We start from the raw sequence: 27,979 nt of genomic DNA, 5'->3' as shown, positions 1-27,979 counted from the left end.
TTCACGATGATATTTGTTATTGTTTGTTTAAATATTTTTCCTAATTAGTTATATTTTCCACCCTAACATAATTTTCATGAAACACGTGTTTCCAGTTTGACTCTTAATTTCCACAATCTGTCCATTTAACAGGTTCTGGTCGAGAGAAAATAACAATGCAGAGGAAATGACACAAATGAATGCTTGATCGTCTAGCAATGGACAGAATGATGGAGACGATGGTGGAGTTCAGACATCTCTGGCATCAGATCTTGAGCACAATAATGTAGATGTTACAGGAACATAATACGATGTTAATTTGTCACAAGAGGAGGACAATTGGCCCATGATGCCTGTGCTTTATCCACACCGCCTCAACCCAACCCAGTTCATGAGCACACTCGCCCTCCATGACACAATGCTGAGATGTTTCAGTCACACTCTTCACAGGACATCCAGGTTTCAAATATTTAGTAATAATGTTTTATATGAAAAAGTTTTTGTAAATTCAGAAAGTTCTTGATAGTGGAAGTTCAGTTCTCAAGCATTTTCCCTATCATCTCCAAATGTCTGACCATGGTATAATTACTATGTTGATAAACCTTGGAGTGAGAATAAAAACCTACCCCAATTCACAAACTTTAAAGAGGAGACTAATATCAAGAACAAAATATCACAGACTTGATGCATGCATGACTCATCATCTGTGATCACCTCGGTAAATAAACGAGTGTGAGACACAATTGACTTTGAGTTTGTGAACAAAACGACGAGTGCATCACCAAGACTGTCATGGCAGTGGGGGGTGGAAGGCAGAGGACTGCATATACAGGGTGAGGCATTTATATTGTCATCATTTTGGCAGGAAGCAGTAAGGGCGTCGCTCATATTTTTGTTGCAGGTGATGTCTCAAAGTTTGGAATGACGGAACACCATGACCTAAAGATGAGAATTCACCTGCATGTATCAAATAATTGAAGGCAAACATCACTGCAACCATCCACACTGTTGCTCAAGGCACATTGCATGCAGTAATGGAGATTGTGCTGATTCGCCATCAGTAATGCAACAATTCCAATGGGTCCCATTGGTCAGATGTACATTTAAAGTCACTGGGTTACATCTCAGCATAATTTCTGATCTATTTGCTTCCCAACCATGTGCTATATGCAGTTATTATGATGTTCATTAATTTTTTTATAGCACTAATAAATGTGTCAGATATAAATGCCCCACCCTGTCTGTTTAAGCCAATGATTCATAGCCTGGAGCACTGAGCCTTTGGTCACTCATAACCCAGGATCCCCTAAGAGCACGCCACACGACTGAGACCCACCTCTTCCCCCAGAGAATGAGTAACAGTCATCGGCACAGCATAGACAGCCAGTCTGAAGATATAAAGATGAGACCATGCCTGTAGAGGCTTTTGAGGCCATGCCTGTGTCGTGCCTGTCAGTGCTGAAGAGAAGACACACACACACACACACACACACACACACACACACACACACACACACACACACACACACACACACACACACACACACACACACACACACACACACACACACACACACACACACACACACACACACTCTCTTCCATCCTGTGTTCCAATTGAATATGTCCATGTTAACGTAGTATTATGACAAACACGTAATTGTTACAACCAGTTAAGCATGCTGATCAATCATCACAGTGTTGTTTGATTCCATTTTTGCTTCCCATCTCCCCATCCCAATTATTTAGTAAACCTGTGTTGCTTTTGAAACGAGTGCTGCGTATTTCGAGCTGCAATTTCATCCTCAGGTGTAACAATCACCCTGTTTAACCACACATGCTGAAATATTCACATTGTTAAATTAATAAAGCAGAACCACATCCTGCTGGATCATTACCGCAGGTACAATTTTGCCTCACTCGGCATCTTGGGAGTAAATTCTATGACCATCTTGCATAGACTGTTCGGGAGATCAAGTCCATTACAGGATTGTTGCAGAAATTGCTTTTAGGGGTGAAGATTATATCGTTTAGCAATGGTTATTTCCATCGTGCATGTTTTGTGTAAGCGTGAGGTAACTTCATTGTGAAACATGATTATGCGTCGATATTTGTCGAGCAAGCAATCGTATTCCCTCCCTCATGTTTGTCTCGAAATCCATGTTGCACTTAAAACCCTTGTTAATGTTCTTTCCTTTGTGATCTGTCCTAAATGTCTTCTTATGAGGAGGTTCGGGCTTGCGACACCGTCAAGGTGCAAGATTTGGTGAGAAGGGTGAGCCCCGAACAATTCCCCAAACATTTGAGAACGAATCAAGAGGCTCAGGGGAGGCGAGTGCTCAGGGGATCAAGGCGAGTGCCACTTCCATATTGTGTATGGGTTCCATTGCGGTACGATTTAACTCAAGCAGCAAATAATTTTCGATTATTCACAAATATTCCGAGTTGACGTGTCCTTGGTGCTTTTAGTAATACAAACAGTGATGGTTTCATGCTGCACCAATGGCCGAAAGACCCGGATTTCCAGAAATTGTATGCGGTTTGTCCGAAATACCCGATTGTGGATCGGGCCGACAAATTATTCGCTTTTGTGCTGAGAACATTTCACAGAGTTCTGTTATAAAATAACAGAGAAGGCTCGATCTTGTTACCAAGATCGAGCGAGGATGCCATCCCCACGATTAAGCAGAAGAAACGGCCTCCTCTCTCTTCCCAACCCACTATCTGCCTCCCCTGCCTTCTCGCTCTCCCCTTCATCTTCTCTCTCCCCTACCCCTCACTCCCCTGCCTTCTCGCTCTACACTACCCCTTCTCTCCCTCCACTACCTCCTCTCTCCTCCCTACTCCCTCTCTGCCTCCCCTGCCTCCTCTCTCTCCGCTACCTCCTCTCTCCCTCCCCTGCCTGCGCTCTCTCCCCTACCACCTCTCTGCCTCCTCGAAATCCTCTCTCTTCGACACCCCTCTCTCCCTCCCATGCCTCTTCTCCCCGACACCTTATCTTCCTCCCCTGCCTCTCTCTCCCCTACATGCTCTCTTCCTCCACTGCCTCCTCTCTCTCCCCTACCCCTTCTCTGCCTCCTCTGTGTCCTCTCTCTTCCATACCCCCTCTCTCCCTCCCCTGCCTCTTCTCTCCTCTATCCCCTGTCTGCCTCAACTGCCTCTTCTGTCTCCCTTACCCCTCCCAGTCTCCCCTGCCTTCTCTCTCTCGCAAACCCCCTCTCTCCCACCCAGGCTCCTCTCCCCCTACCCCTCTCTGCCTCCCCTGCCTCCTCTCTCTCCTTATTTTGGCTGCTCCCGTTTGGGGTTGCCACAGCGGATCATCTGTCTCCATTTCGCTCTGTCCCCCACTTATTCCATTGTCACACCAACCACCTGCATGTCCACCCTCACCACATCCATAAACCTCCTCTTTGGCCTTCCTCTTCTCTTCCTTCATGGCAGCTCCATCGTCTGCATCCTTATCCCAATATACCCTGCATCCCTCCTCTCCACGTGTTCAAACCATCTCAATCTCACCTCTCTCACTTTGTCTCCAAACCTTACAACAGAGCTGGTCTCACTACCGTCGTGTATACTTTCCCTTTCACTCTTTCAGATAGCCTTATATTACAAAGCACTCCTGAAACTCTTCTCAACCCACTCCATCCTGCCTGCACTCTCTTCTTCACTTCTCTACCACACTCTCTGTTCCTTTGGACAGTTGATCCCAATTGTTTAAACCATCCACCTTCACCACCTCAACTCCTTGCAAACGCACCATTTCGCCACCCTCCCTCTCAGTTAGGCACATGTACTCCATCTTAGTCTTACTGACTTTCATTCCACTTCTCTCCAGTGTGTATCTCCACCTCTCAGCCTGCTCCCGACTCTCACTACAGATCACGATGTCATCCGCAAACATCGTAGTCCATGGAGACTCCTGTCTGATCTCGTCCGCCAACCTGTCCATCACCATTTCAAACAGGAAAGGGCTCAGAGCCGATCCTTGATGCAATCCCACCTCTACCTTAAACTGGTCCGGTAGAACTCCTACCGCACATGACACCGCTGTCACACTGTCCTCTTACATATCCTGCACCACCCTCACATACTTCTCTACCACTCCCGACTTCCTCAAACAATACCACAACTCCTCTTTTGGCACCCTATCGTAAGCTTTCTCTAAATCCACAAACACACAATGCAACTCCTTCTGGCCTTCCCTATACTTCTCCATAAACACTCTCAAAGCAAACATTGCATCTGCAGTGATCTTTCCTGTCATAAAACCAAATTGCTGCTCACAAATCATCACCTCTCCTCTCAACCGAACATCCACTGCTATTTCCCATAACTTTATGTTGTGGCTTATCAACTTTATACCTCTGTAGTTACCACAGCTCTGCACATCACCCTTGTTCTGAAAATATTGGTACCAGTACACTTCCTCAACACTCCTCAGGCATCCTCTCACTTGATAAGCCACAAAATAACAGAGAAGCATATAGCACATGGTTGCTTCCCAACCATGTGCTATATGCAGTTATTATGATGTTCATTAATTTTTTTATAGCACTAATAAATGTGTCAGATATAAATGCCCCACCCTGTCTGTTTAAGCCAATGATTCATAGCCTGGAGCACTGAGCCTTTGGTCACTCATAACCCAGGATCCCCTAAGAGCAAGCCACACGACTGAGACCCACCTCTTCCCCCAGAGAATGAGTAACAGTCATCGGCACAGCATAGACAGCCAGTCTGAAGATATAAAGATGAGACCATACCTGTAGAGGCTTTTGAGGCCATGCCTGTGCCGTGCCTGTCAGTGCTTATGAGAAGACACACACACACACACACACACACACACACACACACACACACACACACACACACACACACACACACACACACACACACACACACACACAAACACACACACACACACACACACACACACACACACACACACACACACACACACACACACACACACACACACACATTCTCTTCCATCCTGTGTTCCAATTGAATATGTCCATGTTAACGTAGTATTATGACAAACACGTAATTGTTACAACCAGTTAAGCATGCTGATCAATCATCACAGTGTTGTTTGATTCCATTTTTGCTTCCCATCTCCCCATCCCAATTATTTAGTAAACCTGTGTTGCTTTTGAAACGAGTGCTGCGTATTTCGAGCTGCAATTTCATCCTCAGGTGTAACAATCACCCTGTTTAACCACACATGCTGAAATATTCACATTGTTAAATTAATAAAGCAGAACCACATCCTGCTGGATCATTACCGCAGGTACAATTTTGCCTCACTCGGCATCTTGGGAGTAAATTCTATGACCATCTTGCATAGACTGTTCGGGAGATCAAGTCCATTACAGGATTGTTGCAGAAATTGCTTTTAGGGGTGAAGATTATATCGTTTAGCCATGGTTATTTCCATCGTGCATGTTTTGTGTAAGCGTGAGGTAACTTCATTGTGAAATATGATTATGCGTCGATATTTGTCGAGCAAGCAATCGTATTCCCTCCCTCATGTTTGTCTCGAAATCCATGTTGCACTTAAAACCCTTGTTAATGTTCTTTCCTTTGTGATCTGTCCTAAATGTCTTCTTATGAGGAGGTTCGGGCTTGCGACACCGTCAAGGTGCAAGATTTGGTGAGAAGGGTGAGCCCCGAACAATTCCCCAAACATTTGAGAACGAATCAAGAGGCTCAGGGGAGGGATTCCCCTTGATTGACCACTAAACTGCCAATCAGAGGGGGGAAGATCGGGCAGGGCGTCACGGTAGCCCATAAAAGCCTGCACACACATCCAGTCTGGGCTTTCTCTGTTCTGGTTGTTCTCTTGTCTGGCTATTAATTCCTTGACACCTTTCCATTCGATGGTGGGTTTATTTTGTTGTCAGTCCAGCTCAGGCTAGTTTAGCTGTGGGCCTGACGGGGTCCAAGCGGAGTTGAGCGAGTGCTTAATACAGTGTGCTCTGAGCCCCCTGGCATTGATGTGGAGCATTGGCTCTGGACGAACCTTTTTCTGGCCACAACAGGTATTTCAGTCCTGTCACCTCTTCTGGTCATTCTGCTGGTGTGCGTCAGAGGTGGGGGTGATACACACACCTTTCAGGTTTTCCTGCCCTTTGGTGTGCATGTGCTGTTTGTGGTGCAGGACTCCACATCATCTTACGACTACAACCAAGCTTTCAGCTTCACGAGTCTGGACAAACGTACAGGTCAGCTCACATTCAAATACGATATTTGTCAGTAGTTGTCTGTATCTTCTGGGTGGGGTTACAATGACCACATCAACAGCGTAACGTTTTTGAAACTTGTATTTAACAGATACAAAGTCTAACAAACAGAAACAAAGTCGAATGAGGAAGTTCACCATTACGTGTAATGTTCAACTCCGATTCCCACGTTGAGTTATTTCCACCACCCATTGTCCCAGTCCTGCTGGCACAACTCACGAGTGTTCACCTCATCCTTCGCCTCTGTCGATTCTTCGATTCCCGTCGCGGTGTCCTCTGTACAATGGTCCGTCCAGATGATTAAAGAGCTCAAAGTAAGTTTTTTTTATCAACACACAATCTTCAGGAGTTTTAAGCAACCTGATTACGACGGGCTCCATGTATTAACAACCACTCTGCACTTTAACACCTCGTTCACTCATCAGAGTTAAATCGAATATGGGGATGATGGAAACACACGTCTTGTCACATATCACCCGTCTCTCTACACCTCCCTCACATTGGTTCTTATAATAACACATGTGAAGTTCTGATGAAGAAGATATAAAGACAATGTTTGAAGAAAACGATCGTTTATTCAAGCACGCAAATCATCATGGTGTCATGCTCCTGCGACTGCGTACCCATGCAGACCGGGAACCGTCAAAATGGCTTCTCAAGCAGATTCACTCCTCGGTATTCTTGGCCCGGGCTAGTCCATTCTGAGCAGCTCAGTGCTGAACTAGAAGGGTACTCGGTAGAGCGCATACCTCCACCACGTAATGCTTGATCCATGAGAACATATCAGGCCCAATACATTTTTGAGATATCATGCTTTATATCGTTTTTGAGCCTATCTGACAATGGTGAAGAATCACTTTAAAAATTCGAGAAGTCAGATCCGGATCCGGATCTTCATCAAAAAACAAGTAATCAGTTCATCCTTGTCACACACCGCACCTGTCTACTAAGTTTCATCTGGATCTGTCCACAACTTCTTGAGATATCCTGCACACAGACAAACAGACAGAAAGGAGTGAAAACATAACCTCCTTCACCTTCGGTGGTGGAGGTAATAATGTGAATAAGGCCTTCATCGAAAGTATAAATCTGTTAGTATGACTGAAGTACCAAACAGGAGTCTCAAGATCCTGGTGTTGCCTCAGTGGTTAGGGTGGCTGACTTGGGATCTTCGGATCCTGAGTTTGAGTCCCGTTGGCCGCTGAATTAACACCAGATGGGTTCGACTCAGCCTGTCATCCTTCTGAGGTTGGTGAAATGAGTACCAGTTCAATAGTAGAGGGGCACAGCATCAGTGGCATAGCAGTGCTTCAAGAAATGATAGCTACCCGGTAGCCAAAGATGCCATACACAAGAACAGATTTCCCTTTCCCACACAAATAAAAGTAATAAAGTAAAAATCGCAACTAATGTGATACCATTACATCGCTCCAATGTGTCATTAGATCATAATAACACGAATGCAGTAATCCAAATCTGTAAACATCAGATAACCAAAGTGTATAAATGCAAACATCAGATAAACAAAGGGTTTGTTGATCAAGACGACGTGGTGTTTTCACAGCTCGACCAGACCTCATATGGACAGTTGTCAGGTCCCATGAAGCAGACAACATGTGACGAGAATTGGCACAGACTGGGGAGACTGACGAACTGTCTCTGCTCTGGTAGTGTGAGTGACGCCACAGTCATGCTTCACATTTTCAATACTAGACCTTGCAGATGGTTCACTGTTCCCGCTCATTGCGGGTTTAAAATATTGTTTTGGCTCGAAGATTGATGGGGGCATCGCAGCACACACTGCTAGCTCTTGAATTTGAATTTGGTGGCGTCGGAGTGTTTGACCATTTGGTGATGCAAGCAAATGTGAACGTGGCTCTTCACCTGCAGAGAGAACAGTTGTCGGCTCCCAACAATGAGTGTTGTGGTTCTGAACGCGAACTCGTTGTCCAGGGTATAGGCAGGATATTTCGTGTGCTGGAGCATGCCTATCGTGGTGGAGTTTTTGTGCGGAGCAGTGAGTGCTTCTCTAGCTCTGCGTGGATAAGGTTGTCATGATGATGCGTGTTAACGATTCTGGTCGGTACCAGCTATTTGACTTTTCTGCCCATTTGCAGTTGAGCAGGATTTGCCAAGTTGTAGCTCACTGGGATGGAAATCCAAGCTGGCACTGCAAGATGAAAATCATTTCTTGCACTTTTTGATTTTAAAAGGATGGATTTCACTGTCTCGACTTCGTGCTAAATGAATCCATTAGATTTTGGGCATGTTGGGGATGATGTGATGTGGTCAAAATTCCATTTCCCAGAAAATGAACGAAATTCTGCACTGGAGAAATGAGGACCAATGTCACTCATAAACATATCATGAATTCCAAACTCAGAAAATATCTGTCCCATGGTCACAATGATCGTTCAGCTACGGGTGGACTCTGATAGTTCGCAGATAATAGGAATTTTTGAATAACTATCTGCGATGACAAGACACAGCTGCATCGAAGTAGAACAGGTCACAACCGACTTTACTCTATGTTCGGAGCAGAATGTCATGTTGCTGTAGTGGTTCAGGCAGTTGAGATTCCACTGTCGCTTGCAGGAAGGGCAGCAGTCCACATGCCGAACAATGTCCTTCTTAATGTTGTAGCAGTGCACAGTGACCTTAGCCAGCAGTTTGGCTTTCTCATGTCCAAAATGGCCTGAGTGAAGTTTCTTCAGAATGTCGTTTCTCATACTCTTTGGTATAATGACTCTCTCACCTTTAAGAATAACACCATCTTCAAGTGTCAACTCAAAAAAATTCCACTATGTCCTAAGAGCCTCCGAAAGGTCCTTCAGATGGTCTGGCCATCCACTGATAATATAGTCTCGAAGTTAACTCAGGTCAGAGTCACGAACTGCTTCCTGTTGTTGCTGAGAAAACTTCTCAGAAGAGAAGTGGACAAAAATCCACAGGCAATTCCAAGTCAATTGTTGTTGTATTAAGTGGAGTAGGAAGGTGGGATATGCCATTGGCAAGTGAATTGTCTGCACCCGGGCGTTACTCCATTGTAAAATTACACCCTTGGAGTCTGACAAGCATTTGTTGCAATCGCAGTGGGGCAGCGATCAATGGCTTGTCAATGATCATCAGCAATGGTTTAGGATCGGTGAGCACAATTAACATGTGACCATACAAGAGGTAATTGGGACCATATTCTGTGCAGAGCGTTGATGATGCTTAAGCAGTCTCCTTGGCTATTGAGCACAAACCTGGATGGGTCGCCACTCTGACACACTATACCAGCATGCTGGCACTCATTTTGCCGACCTCGGAAGAAGGACAGGCCGAGTTAACCCACACCTGGTATTAATTCAACTGCTCAGCGGATTTGAACTCAGGACCCAAGGATCCAAAGCCCACTACCCCAAACATTAAGCCAACAATAGACCATACAGGTGGGTGCAGAAATGTTCAATGCCAAGCACAACAGTCATTAGTTCATGTTCATTGCAACCATAACGTTGTTCAGTATCTGTTAGGGATTTGGTTGAGTATGCCATGGGCTTCCATTGGTTTCCATGGACCTGAAGCAATGTTGCACCATGTCCTCGAAGAATGGCATCACATTTGAGGTAGACAGGCTCTTTTAGATGATAGTAGTGAAGAAGAGATATTTCTGATACCTCCTTCTACAGATGATCAACTACAATTTGATGGTGTGGCTCCCATAGGAATTCAGAATCTTTTGTGAGAAGGTCTCTGAGAGTAGCAAATATCATACTGAAGTCCTTGATGAAGCGCGACAAATATGTCATGAAGCCAATGAAATGTTGAAGCTCGGCTTTGTTCTCAGGTTTTGGAATCGCTCTCAGATATTGAACCTTCTGCTGGTCAGGCCGGATTCATTGTCCACCATAAGCATGAACGAAGAAGGTGATGCTGGTCTTCTTGATGTAGCATTTGTTTGAATTGAAAACGAGGCCTTCGCATCGTACTGTTTCCATCAGCTCCTCAAGGTGCCTGCAATGCTCCTCCTGCGTGGCGCCGTAGACAGAGATGTCATCCGCTATGCCAACAAAACCTTTACAATCGTGGAGAATACAATCTATTTCCATCTGCAAAATGTCGTGGCTTACACACAGTCCAAATGGCAATCGTTGCAAACAATACCGGCACATTGGGTTCTGAAATGTAAGAAGTTGTTGGCTATCTCTATCGAGTCGTACAGACCAGTACCCTGACTTGGCATCAAGTTTTGAGAAGTATTTCACTCCTGCAAATTTGTGATTGAGCTTTTCCATTGTAGGTATTTTGTGATATTGACAAATCAGGGCTCAATTGAAATGCTTTGGGTACAAACAAATCTGAATATTACCTTATTTTTCTTTTTACATAATTGAAAGAGCTGACCCACTCAGTCGGTTATTTGATCTGCCATATGACTCCCTGTAGAACCATTTCATCAAGTTTTGATTGAATTTTATCCTTGAGAGCAATAGGGGTTCTACGTGGTGGGACATTTGGGTTTACAACAAGCCTGTGCGTTGTATGAAATTCACCGATGCTGTCAAATTATTGTGGGTATGCATCCATGAGTTCTTTCACGCTGTTGTAAACCTGTGGTTGTTCGCTGTTCACTGAACAATACAACATAACACCATGAAGATGCTCACACGATGGAAGGCCTAGAACCACAGGACCACTGGCATGCACAACAAAGAAATGTGTGCTGGTCCACCACGTGATCCCTTGTAACTACAAACAATGTCTAGAGAGCCAAAACACTTGATGTGGGTTCCAGTGTATGCAGTTAAAACGCTCTCTGCTGCTTGAAGAGAACCAATGTAGGGTTTACCATTTGAATCCAGCATTTTGGGAAACGTGTCGAAAAGTGCAAATGGGTGAAGTATTTCCTTGAGCACCTGTGTCCACCTTCAGCTTAGACCTCGGTCACATTTGCCACGGCGGCCATGGGGTCTCCAAAATCTATGGCCACGAGCAATTATACGGCGGCCGCAGTATTTCCAAGGTCACACAATGTAGCAGTCACATATATTTTTATTTTTCAGGGAGCCGCACGGCGTATTTCTAAATTGTGGAGACCGAAAACGTGGGTGTGTCGTACGGTCTTTGATTTGATGTCGCACGGTGACCTTAGGGCGTTCCTGCGGCCGCCATAGAATTTTCAAGGCAGACGCAAGGCGACCGCAGGGGGCCCTATTTTTTTTTTTTACCAGATCTTTTGTTTCGGCTTGTCGAATTTCTATGGCGAACATAGAAATGAAAAAAGTTATAACTCCGCGTTATAATTCCACGGCGACCTTACGGCCTGTAAAATATAGCCAAATGGCATAGTGCCACCCTGAGGCCACCTCAGACACTGCGGCCGCCGCACGTTTCTGTCAATTCAGAGGGCATACGGCCGCCGTATCCTCGCCGTAGAGCAAATGTGACTTAGGCCTTAAGGTAATGAACATCTGGCCTGTTGCATCAACTGATATGAAGTGTAGTGGAAGCCTCATTACATCGACCAGGTGTATTAATTGAGTCGAAAACCAACAAATCAAACTGTGATGCAATGTCATCGGTGTCATTGGTGTTGTACCAATGCCTGTGTTGCTGTTTCATGATAAAGGTGTCATATGCTGTTTCATGTTGTGCACTGGCATGGGGAGTACTGTAAGCATTTGTTCTCGGGTTTTGGAATAGCTCTCAGATCTTGAACCTTCTGCTGGTCAGGCCGTATTCCTTGTCCATCATAAGCATGACCGAAGAAGATGATGCTGATCACAAATACCTTAAGTAGGGGTATTGGCCTGGAACTCGAGGGTCTGGTGTATGCTCTTGTTCTTTGTTGTGAAGATCACCCCGATCATGTGATGTCCAGTGGTTCCAGAAAGCATCCCCTGTTGGACCATAGTTGTTGGGTATGAAGCTACTGGGTGCTTGGGGTCTGTATGCACTCGATGAGAGGTAGGGTCACGGTTTGTCGAAAATTGGACGTAAGACAGCACTTGTCCCAATGGCCAAGCTTAGCATATAATCTGCATGTGTCATTGCGAGCAGGACATTGGGTACGTGCTGGAGGGTGTGAGTTCCCACAGCTTTTGCACTTACTGAGTCTTGGCACAACAGCAGAGATACTTATGTTGTCAGCTGCTTTGCTAGCAAAGTCATTTATGGTATGCAACTGTTTGAGGTATGTGGTGGAGGCTTTGTATGTGTGCCCCAGTTTCAAGGTATTGTTAAGAGTAAAGGTCTTTGGCTTTTTCAAAAGGTCCTTCTGAAATCGGAGATTTTAGGACTTGCATTTATCTGCTCAATTAAGCAGTCATCTTTTTTTTGGAGCTGAAATCACACTTCTGGGAGAGAAGCTTGCTTTGGCTCATAAAGGCGTCTTGTGACTCACTGAGATTCTGGCTGCAGTGACGAAGCTCTGTGGGGGAAAAAAATTATATTAATGTATTTTAAATTGTAACAAATGGAGTTTCGGAAATGTAACTTTTATGCTCCAAATTGAATTGGCTGTCATTTCTGGCCAAAAGACTTTTGCCCTAAATGATAAGAAATGTGTTGTTCTGGAGCAGAGTGACCAAGCTGATAAATGAACCTTTGCTTAGAAAATGTACAAAGTGGCTTTTTGTCTAAAGGACACGTCTACAGTCTGGGTGAATATCCCCCAACCTCTCTCTCATGGAAGTATAAAATGTTTTGAAAGACACATTTTCTTAGTACGAGCACGTGAGGAAGTATAGTTTCTCAGTGGCTCGTACTCCTTGGAACTGACCAAGTACCAAGTTAGAATAAAACTCTCTGATGTAATGTAGAAGTGAATTGAATCGGGTTGGTCTAACTGTTAACTAAAATAAGAATAAATGAAATAGAACCAAATAATATTGCAATCAAATGGGGATTCTTAAGTTCATTGTACAAAGGTGAGAAGTGTATGGTGTATAATTAGGAAATAAATTGTTTCACAAGGAAGGACTTGTGTGGACATCAGTTTTATCAGTGTCGATAGGGTTTTTTGTAGGGTTTTATAATCAAATCGGACAAACGTTAAACTCTGTCTGAAGTCAAATAGGATTCCACAATCGACCAGTTAGAATCCTTCAGGAGGACAACGATCACAACAAGGTGGGTTTAAAAAATCCACATCAGCTCCAATTGGCAGATCCTGAAATTATATGAGGGTTCCATTTTTTCCAGAAAGCAATTGAAAATATACGTGGGTTGCTGCCTCTGTTCGTCCATTAAGGTGCATGTATTTTACCGTTTAAGGCCTTCCTCTCCAACTTAAAGCAGGATCAGTGGCACCTGGTTGCTCTCCCTAATGCCTCGAACAAAAGTACAGCTCCAGTCACTGGGTAAACATTTTAAAAGCCGCCGCTGCATTAGGCACGGTCCAGTCCATGTGCAAAGTTCCCGCCAGGTCCCCCATTGTGAACGGCAGTTGAGTGGGTCGATATGGAATGAGCCGATTATGAAAGGCACAGGAAACACCGGCTTGTTGCCTTTATAGACTCGACTCAATATGTGTTGTAAAACCGCTGCCATCATGTAAAGTTCTGATGTCGAAGATATATGAAGAGACATTGTTTGAAGTGAACGATCATTTATTCAAGCATCCGAATCATCACGGCATCATGCTCCTGCGACCAGATACCCATAATACCCCACACCCCGGAACTCCTGCTTCATATCCAAAAGCAAATTCAAACCTATGTAATACCATTTTGATACAGAACAATCCCGTGCGTTCCATCAAATGTGATTCCACTCCTTTCTGGAAGTTTCATCTGAGAATGTTCCAGCACCTTCCTGAATCTTACCAGGTAGTTTGCAATGCAATACCGCCATCTACAGTCAAAATTAGCTCATGACATCAAGCAGTTCATATTACAATTTACTGATGTGTGCTAAACGAAAGTTATAACATGTAACCGTCAATTTAACTCGTTAATTTACAGGCATTTACGAATGCTTACAAATACTACAACATCATCAGGGCCGGATTTTCTAATAGGCCATTGGCCTAGGGCCCACCAGTAACTGGGGGCCCACCGGGGACTTGTGGGTTCTCTGATCGGCCAAGGAGTAGGCTAGTAGGCCCTATAGTAAAATGAATAAAATAAAATAATGCAACGAAAAATATAACAGTACATTTTTAAATGCCCGTTTCCCACCATCTATCTATCTATCTATCTATCTATCTATCTATCTATCTGTAGATTATATACATTACGTGTTGTATTTGGTGGACTTCATTTTTATATTACGTGTTTTTATGTTCTTATTTTGTGATATTGGTATCTCTTATACTAGACTTGAACTAATTTATTATTTCTTTATGCTTGCAGATTATTCTTGGAGTCTTGGGGATTCTCATGAGATAGATTATTTATGTCATCCCACAATAAATATATGAGTGGCTACCAAAAGAGAAAGTTAAAAGAAACCAAAGCTGCACAACTCCAATCACTTCCAAAGCTGACAACCTTTTAAAAACCAAAACCAAAAGAAGATTCAGAGCCCAGTACCAGTGACGGTAAACTCTCAGGTGATGACCACGATGAAGCAAGGTCAGCTGAGTCACAGTCACAGATATCGAGTGAATCAGCAATGGAAGTAGACGTACCACCTGTGATTGAAGCTTCATCCGATTCATCTCAGTTGACCAATAAGAAACATTCTGTGGAACAAGATATTATTGCTGATTTGTGTATATCGAGTGATCCAGCTGACTGGCAGATAATTGATGATAAATTGATTGAATATTTAGTAAATCATCCTCTTCCTCAAAACTGTGAACAAGGCGACTTCTCAAAATCCGCAAGAAGTATGGGTGAGGGTGAAAAAGAAGGAGATCGTTATGTGCCCATATCCTTGTTTACACGTAAAATGGCAAATGATGAAAAAGTTAAAAGGGAATGGCTTGTGTATTCTCCAAAAACTGGCGATGTATTTTGTGTTCCATGCAAGCTGTTCAGCAAGCAAGTCTCATTGTTTACAAGTGGGTTTAGTCACTGGAAAAACTGCTAGCGTCGAGTTGCTGAACATGAAAGTAGTAAAGAGCATAAAAACTCAGTTACTGCTTGGGGTGTAAGGGTGGTTGCAGCAAGTCGAATTGATTCCACTTTGGCTTTGCAAGTTGAAGTAGAGAGAAATTATTGGAGAGAAGTTCTGTTGTGCATAGTTGACAGACTAAAATTTTTGACATCAAGAGGTCTTCCTCTCAGAGGTAGCGATGAAAGAATTGGCTCCAGCAACAATGGTAATTACCTTGGAGTACACGAACTCTCAGCAAAATTTGACCCTCTTCTTGCACAGCATCTGGGTAAGTACGGTGATGTAGGTAGTGGAAAGACTTCATATCTCTCAAAAACGATTTCTGATGATATGATCAATCCGATGGCTGAAGAAATTCACTCAGTTATTATAAGTAAAGTGAAACAAGCCAAATATTATTCAGTTAGTGGTGATTCCTCACCGTATGTTAGTCATACTGACCAAATTACATTGATAGTTCGTTATGTAAAACCTGACGGTAAACCTGTTAAGCGATTTCTGAAGTTCATCGACATGCATGACCATGGTGCAGAGAGTAGGGTAAGAATACTGATTCTGGCTCACTTTTCCCCATGTAAATGAATGGGGGATTTTCAGCGATTCATATTTTTTTCCCTAAAAATAAATCCCCTTTTTATCCCAAGGTATATTTATTTGTCTCCCCTTTTAACTTGGAGGTTGAACCTCATTGAATTGAACACCTGGGGGTTGAACAGCTCACTCATTGAACCTATAAAGATTTGTTCATTCTCAAATTCCTTCAATAGTTTAATTTTCTTTGCACAATAATCCCCATCTAAAATATTGACAAACAAAACATTTGAATCTTTATATTTTTTAAGATACCCCATTTGTGTCATTACGAAATGATAAACTTCTCTTAATGCTCTTGTTTGACCACCTCCTGAGCCACATATCATTTTGAGATTATAGTAAATTGTTTTTTCATTGTTCAATTGATAACCATCAAAGTTTTCAGTCCATTCAAGGATATTCATTTTTTTCTTTACATCCTCTAACTTACTAGTTTTTAAATTAATTCGCTTATTTGTTTTATTTACCTTTGTTTTAGTTATTTTTTCAATAAGACTTATTTGATATTTTTCACATTCATTATGTTTTCCATTTATATACCAAGACTGAGATTTTCTCCACTCTTTAGTTTGATTAATACTTGGTTTAACCATTTATATATTGTGAAAAAAGGCGGCGGTAGCCCTTAAAAACCCTAACCCATCTTCCCATCGTTAAAACATAATCTATTTTATACACTCTATCATACAATATCCATATGGAACACAATCTATTCCATTATCTAAAATAAATCTCTTATCATCAAAGGCTCCTAATGCCTTTTTATTTACTTCTTCACTATATATGTTATGTTTATAACTTCTTATTGTATTCATTTTCCTATATTCTTCTTTCTTATTCATCAAACAATTATAATAATTTCTAAAAGTTATTGATTTCTTTATTACATATTTCTTTATTCCCTTTAACCTCTTATCAATCTGTTCACCATACTTATAAGCATATGCCTTTGCTCTCAATTCAATAAACTCACTCATTACTTTTCCACCCAACTCATCCTTAAACTTACCAATAACCTTTTCATTCTTTTTGGAAAATAACTCACTCTTCTTGCTGAAATTACTTGTATCATATACTCCAATATTTTTCTTCATATCTTCATAAACATCATCAGTTTTTATATCTAGGATAAAACTATCAGTGTCCATATACAACAATGAAACATTTTCACCATACTCTTTCTTTAAGTCATTATACAAATAATCATACATCAATATCTTTGACAAATCAAGAACTGCTGTTCCAATATAAATTGGTTTATCCATTACAATACTTTCCTTTTTCATATGAATTGCAGAAAAGTTCTCTGAAAAAACCTCTTCTCTCTCAAAACTTGGTTTATTTATTAATCTCGAAGCTTCTTTCCAAGATGTTGCGAATCTAATGTTTTGCCTGTTTCTAACATTTTCCATAGTCTTTCCAAATACAGCATTATTCATTAATTTATAAAAGTCCCCTTCAAATTTTACTTTTGTATTTGCTCTCATATCTGTATTGAATTGAATATACTTTTTCACCCAAGGACTTTGTTTAAATTTTAAAACTCTATGAATTTTAGCTACTCTCAATCCTTCTCTCAAAAACTGTTTTAAGCTTCTCTGATGCAAAACATATCCCTCTTTATCATAGAATGTTGTTAATAACTTTTCTGTTGATTTGCCTTTAATATTAAAACTTTTATGATAATCACTTAACCATTCTTTCTTTGGAGTTTCTTTCTCACATGCAAAAGGAAGATCTTTATGCTTATTATGAAGATCACTCGGGTACCTCAAATCAACTTCAAAATAATAACCTTCTTCTTCGTCATTCAATTCCTCTTGAGAAGAAATAACAATATTCATCAAAGCCTTTTCATAATCCTTTTCTTCCACCCACTCTAATTTACCATAAGGTAGAGATTGAGACATTGCCCATCCATACAAATTATTAGCATCAAAATACATCAAATAATTACTATCTTTTTCACTATCATAATTTGGAAGATATTTATTATTTGCTTTAGCATATCTTTTTGAACATACTTGTGATATTCCACCTCTCTTGGACTTCTCAATCATCAAAAGCATATCCACATCACTGATTAAATCTATATCTTGTTTTGTCATTTTCAACATTGCACTCCAAGCTAAACCAGGAGCTGTGAAATAGTGGGCAGGATCTAATCCATAACAATTTTTATTATGACAGAGTGATCTAAAAGCTTCAAACACATCAGCTAACAATAAAACATCTGTTTTTAGATATAAATCGTGATATTCTCCAAGGTTCTTTATCTTAAATATTTTCCATATTTCTTGTGCGTGTTTATATTCCTTATCACTTATCTCTTCTTCATAAAGGTTATTATAGAAACTTTCTTTTGAAGGAAGTTGTGTTTCTTTAAATCTCATAAATGAATCCATATAATCATAAGGATAAATTCCCTTACTTGTAAGAATTTTCTCTTTACTTTGAATTTCATTCCTTGTTTGAATTTCCTCTCTCGTAAGAATTCCTTCTTTAATCAGAATTTCATCTTTAATCTGAATTTCCTCTTTAGTTCGAATTTTCTTTATAATTAGAATTTCATCTTCAGTTATAATTTCTTCATTAATTAGAGTTTCCTCTTTACTTTGAATTCTCTCTTTAATCTGAATTTCCTCTTGAGTGAGAATTTCCTCTTTTGGAAAGAATGAATTAAGATTTGGAAAAGAGTCCGTGGAGCTTAGATTTGATGCGAGGTAGGCTAGTGGTGTTCCCATAAACTTGTAAGAATCTAAAAACCTAATACGAGTTAAAGGTTTTGTGAATATCATTTTTGAAAATGAAATATACTTTTGACTTGTGTTTGTTATAGCAGAAATATTCCCTGGTGTTTTTGAAAGTTCATTTATAAATAGATGTGTATCATAGTTGGCGCTGTTGTGAAGAAAGACTGGAATAAAAGAAGGTAATTTATAATTAAGATTACAACAGGAATGAGCGGGACCTCTATATTTACCAGTAAGATGACAATGGTCTCTAACTTTAGACTCCTTAATTTCCCCTCACAAATATGACAGATATTGTTCATTCTAAATTCTAATTTTTCTTCTTTGGTTAATTTCATCGGTTCATTTGTTTCTTTCATTAATTTAGTGAGTCTTATACAATCCTTTTCTAATCGTTTTACAAACTCTTGTGAAGCATTTTTTCCACGATAATGTTCAAGTTTGTTATACTTTTCTCCAACAGATGATTTGATATAATAACAGAAACCACAAGGAATATGTTTTTGATATTTATTTGTATATGGTTCTTTTGGATTAGGAGAAGCAGTATTTATCTTTTTAAGGATACATTCAAAATCAGTGTATATCACAAATGGGTGCATGATAGATTTATTATAATCTTCAAAATAAATCTTTTCACCAGGTTTAGGCATTGTAATTACAGCTGATTTATGATTACTACAATGTTTTGAATGTTGTTCTAATCGTTCTTTTGTATGAAATGAATTAAGACATCGCTTACAAGGATATATTTTGTTTGCTGTTCTGAATACCTGAGAAGAGATTAATCTTGATAAATTATTGATGTATGTGTAATGTGAATTCTTTCCAACACTAAAATATAAAAGGTCAATGTGTGTTTCTTCATTTTTATAGTTGTTTGAAATTTTTAATATTTGAACTTTGTTTGTATCCGTTAATCCATATACATTAATAGAAAGATTATTCTTTTTCTCAAATTTAGGAATATCTGTTAATGGCATTGGGAATTTAAAATCTTTAATGTCCAAGGTATTCTCATATTTCATATATTGTTTTACTCTTTCTGAATTACATTTTGGTGGATGTAAGTGAGCAAGAACAGACCAGAGAAAACATTTATTATCATTGTTCTTAATATTAACAACTGCCTTCTTTAGTTTTATTTCTTTTGGTAATTCAATATAAGAAGAAGCTTTAAGAGGGTTTGATTTTTAGAATGTGTATATCTAAAAAGATGATTTTTTAATATTGAATCCACTTCCTACCACTGTATTATCAACATCCTCCTCTTGTCTTGATAGTTCTTCATAAACCCCACTATTCAAAAAATCTTGAAATGATGTTATAAAATGAAGATCTGTTCTCATATAAGGAGTTTGTTCTTCATCTTGTCTTTTCATATTCATTTTCACTCCCATATAAAACTTTAAAGTTTTCATTTCTTTTAATGTCTTTTTAATAAATTTTTTAACATCGGGTTTCACTATTTCAATTGATTCAGCTATTGATGATGGACCGGGTTCTCCAAATTGAAAAATCCTTATTTTTATATGCCCTTTAAATGCCTCATCAGTGTTTTTAATATAATAGTCTCCCTTTACTTTAAACTCATTTTTCTTGTGTTTTTGTGATTGAAGATGTTGATTATAACTACTCTTCAAAACATCCTTTGAACAGATATCACAATGTTTTCTTTCCAACTCAAGAGGAGATATTTGATGAAATAGATTAAATGTGTGTTTGTTGGTTCGGAGGTGTTTTCTATAATGTTTATATTCGTGATTACAAACATCGCAGTACGTTGTATTCACCATATTTATAGAATAAAACTTTGCTTAAACTAAAATTTTCTTGATGAAAATTTCGTTTAATTTATAGGTGAATCTGTGCTGAAAAACATTTTATCCTCCAACTTTTTCACTTAATAAATACAATGTTTCAAGACACAAAAGACAAGTTTCAATCAATCTCTTCATCTGTTAAAGATACTGAGAAATATGTCAAGGATGTAAAATTGAACAAAGATAAATATAACAACTATTGGATAAAAACTATTATGGTAAATAATATGAGTTCTTCAATTTCCTTCAGTGGAAGGGCTTTTAGTATACCTGGTAGAACATCAATTAAAGTATCTCTAACAAAAGTTTCTCCTCTCCTTCTAGTAATATATTCAAAACTAGAAAAAGCAATGAAACAAGAAAAAGTATCAAAGAACAAAAACCTTATGGGTGAAGCTTTAGAAAGAAAAGATAAGACCATCTGTAATATGCAAGGAGAAATTTGTATTTTTTTCAACAACCCTAAAGATGTAAATCTTGATGAAATAAAGGATGTTAATATATCAGGTGAAATGACATTTCGTTCAATAGTAGTTAACGATAATTTTAAAATTACCTTTAATATAAAAAATGTTGTCGTTGAATCTGATAATGAAAAAAAGTATATCGATATCGATGGTAATATACAACTGAAAGTATAGATGAATTTCAGTTTAAGTAAAGTTTTACTTTATAAATATGCTAGACTTTCCTGATTCTCCATGTGACAAATTTGAGAATTGTCCTGCGTGTGAAAGACAGGGATTAAACACAGAGTCAAAAGCCTATAAACAATGTATATTCTGTGATTATCTTCTAATTAATGATAATAAAAAATATAAAAAGGAAAATAATTCTTTTAGATTTACACCAAAAATGAATTACTTTACAAGATTGATTAGAGAAATGAATGTAAAGTATGAGGATGATAACACACCTTTCCTTACAAGGGAAGAAACTGAACGTATAAGAGAAATGTTCAAAGGATTGTTGTTGTATATTATTCATGGATGTAATTTTCAGGGAAATATCAACACAAGATATTGTATAAATAAAATAATGGATTATCTTGAAATTAAACCTGAACTTAGGATAAAATATAGAGTTTCTAAAAAAGCCAATAATAAATTAAATAACCTGTTTTTCAAATATATAAATGAATGATTTTTTACCTATTTGGGAAAATAAGATAAAATTTAACAACCATAAAAATCTCCCAAATTCATTAAGATGTCTCATAGTTGGTTCAAGTGGATGTGGAAAAACCTGCTTACTTTTAAAAATGCTCCTCACTCCCAACTTTTTAGATTATGATAATTTAATAATTTTCACAAAGTCGAGTTTTCAACCAGAGTATCAACTACTCTCACAAGGTTTTAATGCTGGTCTTCAAAAAGAAGATATAATAGGTTTATTTAAATGTCAAAAAACCTAAATGATTATAACATTGAAGATATAATTCAACTATTTTGTGATACACAGAGATGTAAAAAGAAATCAAATCTTATAACTTGTATTCTTAGTGATAATACGGATGATATACCGTCTCAACAAGATTTGGATAAATCAAAAAAGAACCTCGTTATCTTTGATGATTGTGTTAATGAGAGAAACCAAACGGTAATGGACAGCTACTACACAAGAGGGAGACATTCTTCTTGTAATTGTATTTATCTTAGTCAATCGTACTTTCAACTTCCTCGTCGTTCCATCAGAAACAATGCTAATACTTTTATTTTATTCAAGTTAAATTCAATAGATATCAATAATTTTTGGAGAGATAATTGTTCTACATTATGTAGTAAAAAGAAATTTGAGGATTATATGAAGCACACGACTGAAAAATATAAATATATTGTTGTGAAACAAGATGAGATATTAAGGGATATATTTTTTGTTTTATAAACAATTACATATATAAATGACAACTATTATTATAAATCTTGTGGGTAAATCTGCTTCTGGAAAAAACTTTCATAAATCAAGGTTCTTGTGTAGTACAAATGAGAATATTGTAAATTTACTTAAAAACACCCCGTGATACGCATTGTATCAACAACAACTAGAGCAATAAGACCTGGAGAAGTAAAAGGTGAAGATTATCACTATATTTCAGTGGAGGAACATATGCGATTGAGGAATGAAGGACAAATATTTGAGGAGGTTTCTCTTGGTACAACAAAATATTCACATTGTAAGAGTGAGTTAAAGAAACTAAAATCTGGTGGTGTTGGGATATTAGAAACTAATCCAGAAGGAACGAGACAAATTATTAAATATCTGAGCGGAGTGAAGATTTTATCATTCGGTTTTGATGTTGATGAAGAAACTCAACACAAACGTATGAAAAGCAGAGATGCAAGGATTAGTGAAGAAGAAATTACAACTCGCATTAATGTTAATAAAGAATTTGATGAAATATTTAAAGAAAAGGATTTATTTGAACACATCTACTTGAATGATGAAGAAAAGGAAAATTTCCCTGTTGATCTTTACAATTCATTAAATGATATTTTACAATAAATAAATGGATACAAAAGAAAGAGCAAGAAGATTTAAGGAACATCAAGAGTTGGTTTCAAAAGTTGTAAAACAACAGGAAGACATAAAGAAGAAACGCAGACAGAAACTAACGGGCGAAGAAGCATTTGAAAAAAAACAAGAGAAATTTTTTAAACCACTTTTAAAAACTTCCCAAGAAAAAATGAAAGATGTTTCCACAGTTCCCACAGTAGAATATACTCCTAGAAAGCTTCAAATGTTAAAAGATTTCAGTCAAATGACGGAGGAAGAATTAGAGCATATTGGAGAATTAGAACATGATGAAGGTTTATTTCAACAACTGGAAGAGATTAATCAACACCCTGATTATATTGTGAATGCTGTTCAAAACAATGAATATTCAGCGAATTCAAAAACCAAAGCAGGACTCATTCCAACAGAACAACCAGCAATATTTCATCTTGTTCAAGAAAAGGTATTGATATTTAATGATGAATTAAGGTTCTTAAGTTCTGCTCAACCCCTGTTAAACTAACTCTGAGATTAATGTTTCTTCTCACAAAAGATGGAAGACAAGGTTCAACTGTGAGGGATGAATCAAAGTATATTGATAAACCATTGGATATGGAAAATAATGATGATAGAGTATATATTGATTTGCTGAACACTCTAAATTATAAGGTTATTCTTTCTGGTAAAAGTAGGAAGAATGAGAAGGAGAAACACATTATTCAGGCTTTAAGTATCCTTGGTTCAGGTATTAGTTTTCTTCCAAATGACCCATCGCAATTAGTTAATAGACTGTTATTGTTGTTCGGCAGTAAGAAGGCTGGAAATAACAATTGTTTTAATGAAGCATCAGCCATTTTAGACCAGTTAATGAACATGAAAATAATTAATAAATCTCAATATAAAGACATTTTATCTCATATTAAATAAGATGAGAAGCACAATCCTGAGTTTTAATTTCACAACAAGCGACCACACATCTTCATTCCCATACCCACTACAACTTGACACAACAAAAGAATATGAGGCATCTTTATTGTCCATGGAGACTTATAATACCTTATTTAATATAACCGAGAAAAATGACAAGTTTAGTTATAATCCGGGAAGTGGATACAAAACGATAACAGTCTCACCTGGAGCATACGAGATTTCTCAAATATCTTCCGAAATTGCTCGTCTTATGAAAGAACAGGGTGATGAACCAAAAAATATTGTTATAAACATTCAAAAACATACTTCAAAATCAACGATTAAAGTAAAAAATAACTACAAGGTTGATTTCACAATTGATAATTCATTTAGAGAGTTATTAGGTTTCTCCTCAAAAAAGATTGAAACTAATGGGACGTTTTACAGTGATAATGTCATTCAAATATCCTCAGGAATAAATTCGGTGTTAATTCACTGTGATTTGATTGATGGTGCTTATAATGATGGATTAAAAACAAATACAATATTTTCATTCAGCGCATACTCAACCCCAATTGGTTATAAATTCAATATGGAGCCTAAAAATTTGGTTTATCTACCTGTGTCAGGAAAAACCATACACAGAGTAAATTTTAGGATAACCGACAAGATAATCGTGTGATCTCTTTTAATGGAGAAGTTATATCCATCAGAATTCACCTACGTGAAGTTTTTCAATAAATAAATACGATGGTTATTGTGAGGAAGCACGAGTTGGGAAAATATAAAATAATTACAGGGGATGGGATGTTCCTTTCCCCGTACTACAAGGGTGAAGGTATGTATCTTGGTAGAGGATACTATAAACCTAAGAGACAAAGGGGTGTTGGACATCAATTTAGAGGAGATGGGATAATTGATACTCTCATGGGTATTGGTTCAACTATTCTTAAACATAAAGACCTAATTGGTTCAACTGCTTCTGCTGTGGGAAATGTAGCAGGTGCTGTAAAGAGTATAAAAGATGCTCAGAAAGAATCTCATAAATTACAAGCAATAAAAGAAATTAAGAAAGGTAAAACTCAGTTGTCTCCCCAAGAATGACAGAAAATAATTCAAATACTTGGATCAGGGTTTCAAAAGTTTTAACATCTTTTTTCCTAAATAAATACAAGTATGGAAGCAATTGATAGTATCTATGATTTGGATGATACTATTATTATCTCAAACTCCACTAAAAAAGAAGATTACTTCAAGGTAAATGCAATAACTGGAACAGACTGGAATACAAATGGTACAAAAAGTTTTGAAATAAATAATCAACAAACCTATTTGAATCTCTCCGAAAGTTTCTTGTTGTGTAAATTTAAATTCACTAAGGCTGGGAATAACACAAACGCTACACTTGTAAATGATTTCTTCTGGAAAATGTTTGATAGTGTGCGATTGTATATTGGAACACAAGAAGTTGAAGCGGTTGATTATGTCTCTGCTGTATCTGAAATGATGAAATTTACACTCTATAAATTCAGTGATAGAATGGGAAAGGGGTCTGTCGAAGGTTTTATTCCTGATATGTCAACGGGAACAAACACAGACCCTGGATATATTCAAAGGAAAGGAATGTATAATGATGATACAAAAGCCGAAAATAGTTTTACTGTGGCAGTTCCTCTTAAAGGTATATTTGGATTTTGTGATTATGATAAAGTTCTGTATGGTCTTAAAATTAGATTTCAACTACAAAGGAATGATAATGAAAATAGATTGCTTTTTGGTGTTGGTAATGCTTTTGGTGATCAGAATAAATTTGTAATTGAGGAGATGAGTTGGTATATCAGTGAATATACTCCTAATCTTAAAACAGAAGAGATGTTGAATCGAAGACTTAACTCAAAAAAACCACTCAGTGTATCATACCTCAAAAGAAGATGTCAACACGTTAAACTCAATCAAACTACTTACACGTGGAATTTGGGTGTTCTGGAAGGAAAGCCACGATATCTGTGGATGATTTTTAAAAAGCCAGATGGTGATACTGCGACTGATAAGAATAATGCATTGAGTGATAATGCTAAGGTGAAACAACTTCGCGTTTCTCTAGATGGAACATTTTATCCACGAGATAGATTGGAAATTAATTGGGAAAAAAATGATTTTGCTGAAGCATACAAGTCTTACCAAAAGGTGTGTGAAAGTAATGGAAATAAAGAACCTATTTTGGATATGACAGCATTTAAAAGTTTGTATACAATCTATACGTTTGACCTGAGCGCTCAAAAAGAAACTATAAAGTCTAATCGAGTGGATACTTCCCTATACATTGAAAGAGGAGAGAGTGAAGAAGTTGATACATATTGTTTGCTTTTGGAAGAAACAGAATTGCAGATTAATACAGATAATGGTGTGATGATTAGTCTCACATAATTTTTTGTTAAATAAATGAGTGGCAAAGTACCAACTGGGGTATATGTTAATCAAATCAATCTTCATAAACTATCATCTTGTGTTCAAAATCAAAAGCCTTGTACGATTAACGTTAATACAATTCAGAGAAAAGGAGCAGTAAGAATTGATGTTTTGCTCACAAGAGAACAGGTTAAAATCTTGAATGACACTGGCTCACTTAAAATTAAAATGACAAAACCAATGTTGAAAAAATATTCAATAAGAGAGACGAGTGGAGGATTTCTCCCATTTCTAATTCCTTTATTTGCTGGTTTAAGTGCGGTTGGAGCATTGACGGGTGGTATTTCAACAGCGGTCAAAACTGCCAACGAAAGGAAGGCTCAACTCCAGGCTCAAAAAGAATTGGAAAGACATAACAAAGAGTTGGAGAAACAAATTAGTGGAAGTGGTGTAATTGTAGATTTTGCTGAAAAACTTGAAGGTCTGCCTGATAAAGCGAGATTGTTAGTTGGAGATATGCTTTCTTCTATAGCACAAGCAGGTGTAAAATTAACGAAAAGAGGTAATGGATTATATCTTTCTAATAAATAAATGAGCATTGATGAGTGGTTGAAAGAATTTGGAAAGAATACAACATCAAATTTACAACTTGCCAAATATTGTAAGAAATTAAAAATTCATAATGTGGTTATTTGTATGAGAGATGAATTAACAAATGTGTCGAAACATACAAAGAATATTATTATGAACTTAGAAGATAATGATGGGAACGGTTCTCATTGGGTTTGTATTTTTAATAGTCAAGACAAATATTATTTTGATAGTTTTGGTCTTCCACCACCTGTTGAAGTCATAAAATTCTTACAGAATGGTGTTTATCAAACATTTCAAGTCCAAGAATTAAATTCCAAGTGTTGTGGTCAATTATGTCTATATGTGTTATTTCAACTCAACAAAAATAAAAAATTTTATGATATTATTTTTAATCTAATATAAATGACTTATGTTGGTAAAGATGGTTCTATCTTTGGTGTATCTCAAGAACTGGATATTGATTTATCAAATTATTACACAAAGGCACAGGCTGAACGACATAAATATAATATAAACAAAAATATTAACATGAAAAATGCTTATAAATTAAAAATTATCCAAGCCCGACTGACGCGAATGACTTGGTGAGATTAAGCGATTTATCACAATATATATACTTAAATAAAACGGCTGTGTATTCTAAAGATACAGAAGTGTTGATATTATCTCCAGGTCATACAGAATTCACAGTTCGAATTAAAATAAATTTTTATAAAGAAGGGCGTATCGTTTGTATGAGAATAGAACAATGGGGGTATGATATGAATGATTTAGGGTATAATTGGTCATTTAAAATTAACCTCGAAGACCTGGAACAATTAAATCAGTCTCATAAGGAAGAATATTATCCACTTGGTATCGAGAATGAGTTTTGTGGAGCCACGATTAGTAAACAACAAATAAAAGAATTTAATAAGGGTAAATATAATAATGGTTTTGCCCTTGTTTATCTCATGAAAACAGAAAAAACAGGATTATATATAATAAGTAAGGAAATACAAAATGATTTAACTATGGGAAGATGGGGAGGTGTTTCGTGCCATAATATTATTCTAACATATATTTCTAATACATAAATGACAGCAAGAAGGCTTCAAGAAAATTATCATTTCTGTGTTCAAGCATACCTTCAAGA

General features: G+C 37.9%; 1 protein-coding gene and 1 pseudogene across 1 annotated transcript in view; one reads left to right on the top strand and one right to left on the bottom strand.

Moving 5' to 3' along the window:
* LOC147020387 (uncharacterized) overlaps nt 1-1,545 on the top strand; it is a 33,537-nt gene extending 31,992 nt beyond the window's left edge. The window contains exon 6 of the mRNA XM_085895706.1: nt 133-1,545. Within this exon, the coding sequence (XP_085751832.1) occupies nt 133-187 (55 nt within the window). The 3' untranslated portion in view covers nt 188-1,545. The remainder of the gene's footprint in view (nt 1-132) is intronic.
* A 5,683-nt stretch (nt 1,546-7,228) lies between these two features.
* On the bottom strand, nt 7,229-8,872 carry LOC147020386 (uncharacterized; annotated as a pseudogene).
* Nucleotides 8,873-27,979: the final 19,107 nt, after the last annotated feature.

The sequence above is a fragment of the Eptatretus burgeri genome, chromosome 9 (genome assembly GCF_056783735.1).
Source record: "Eptatretus burgeri isolate ZD-2024b chromosome 9, Ebu_testis_v1, whole genome shotgun sequence".
Taxonomy (NCBI): domain Eukaryota; kingdom Metazoa; phylum Chordata; class Myxini; order Myxiniformes; family Myxinidae; genus Eptatretus; species Eptatretus burgeri.
The sequence above is the reverse complement of the archived record's forward strand: the minus strand, read 5'-3'. Positions and strand labels throughout refer to the sequence as shown.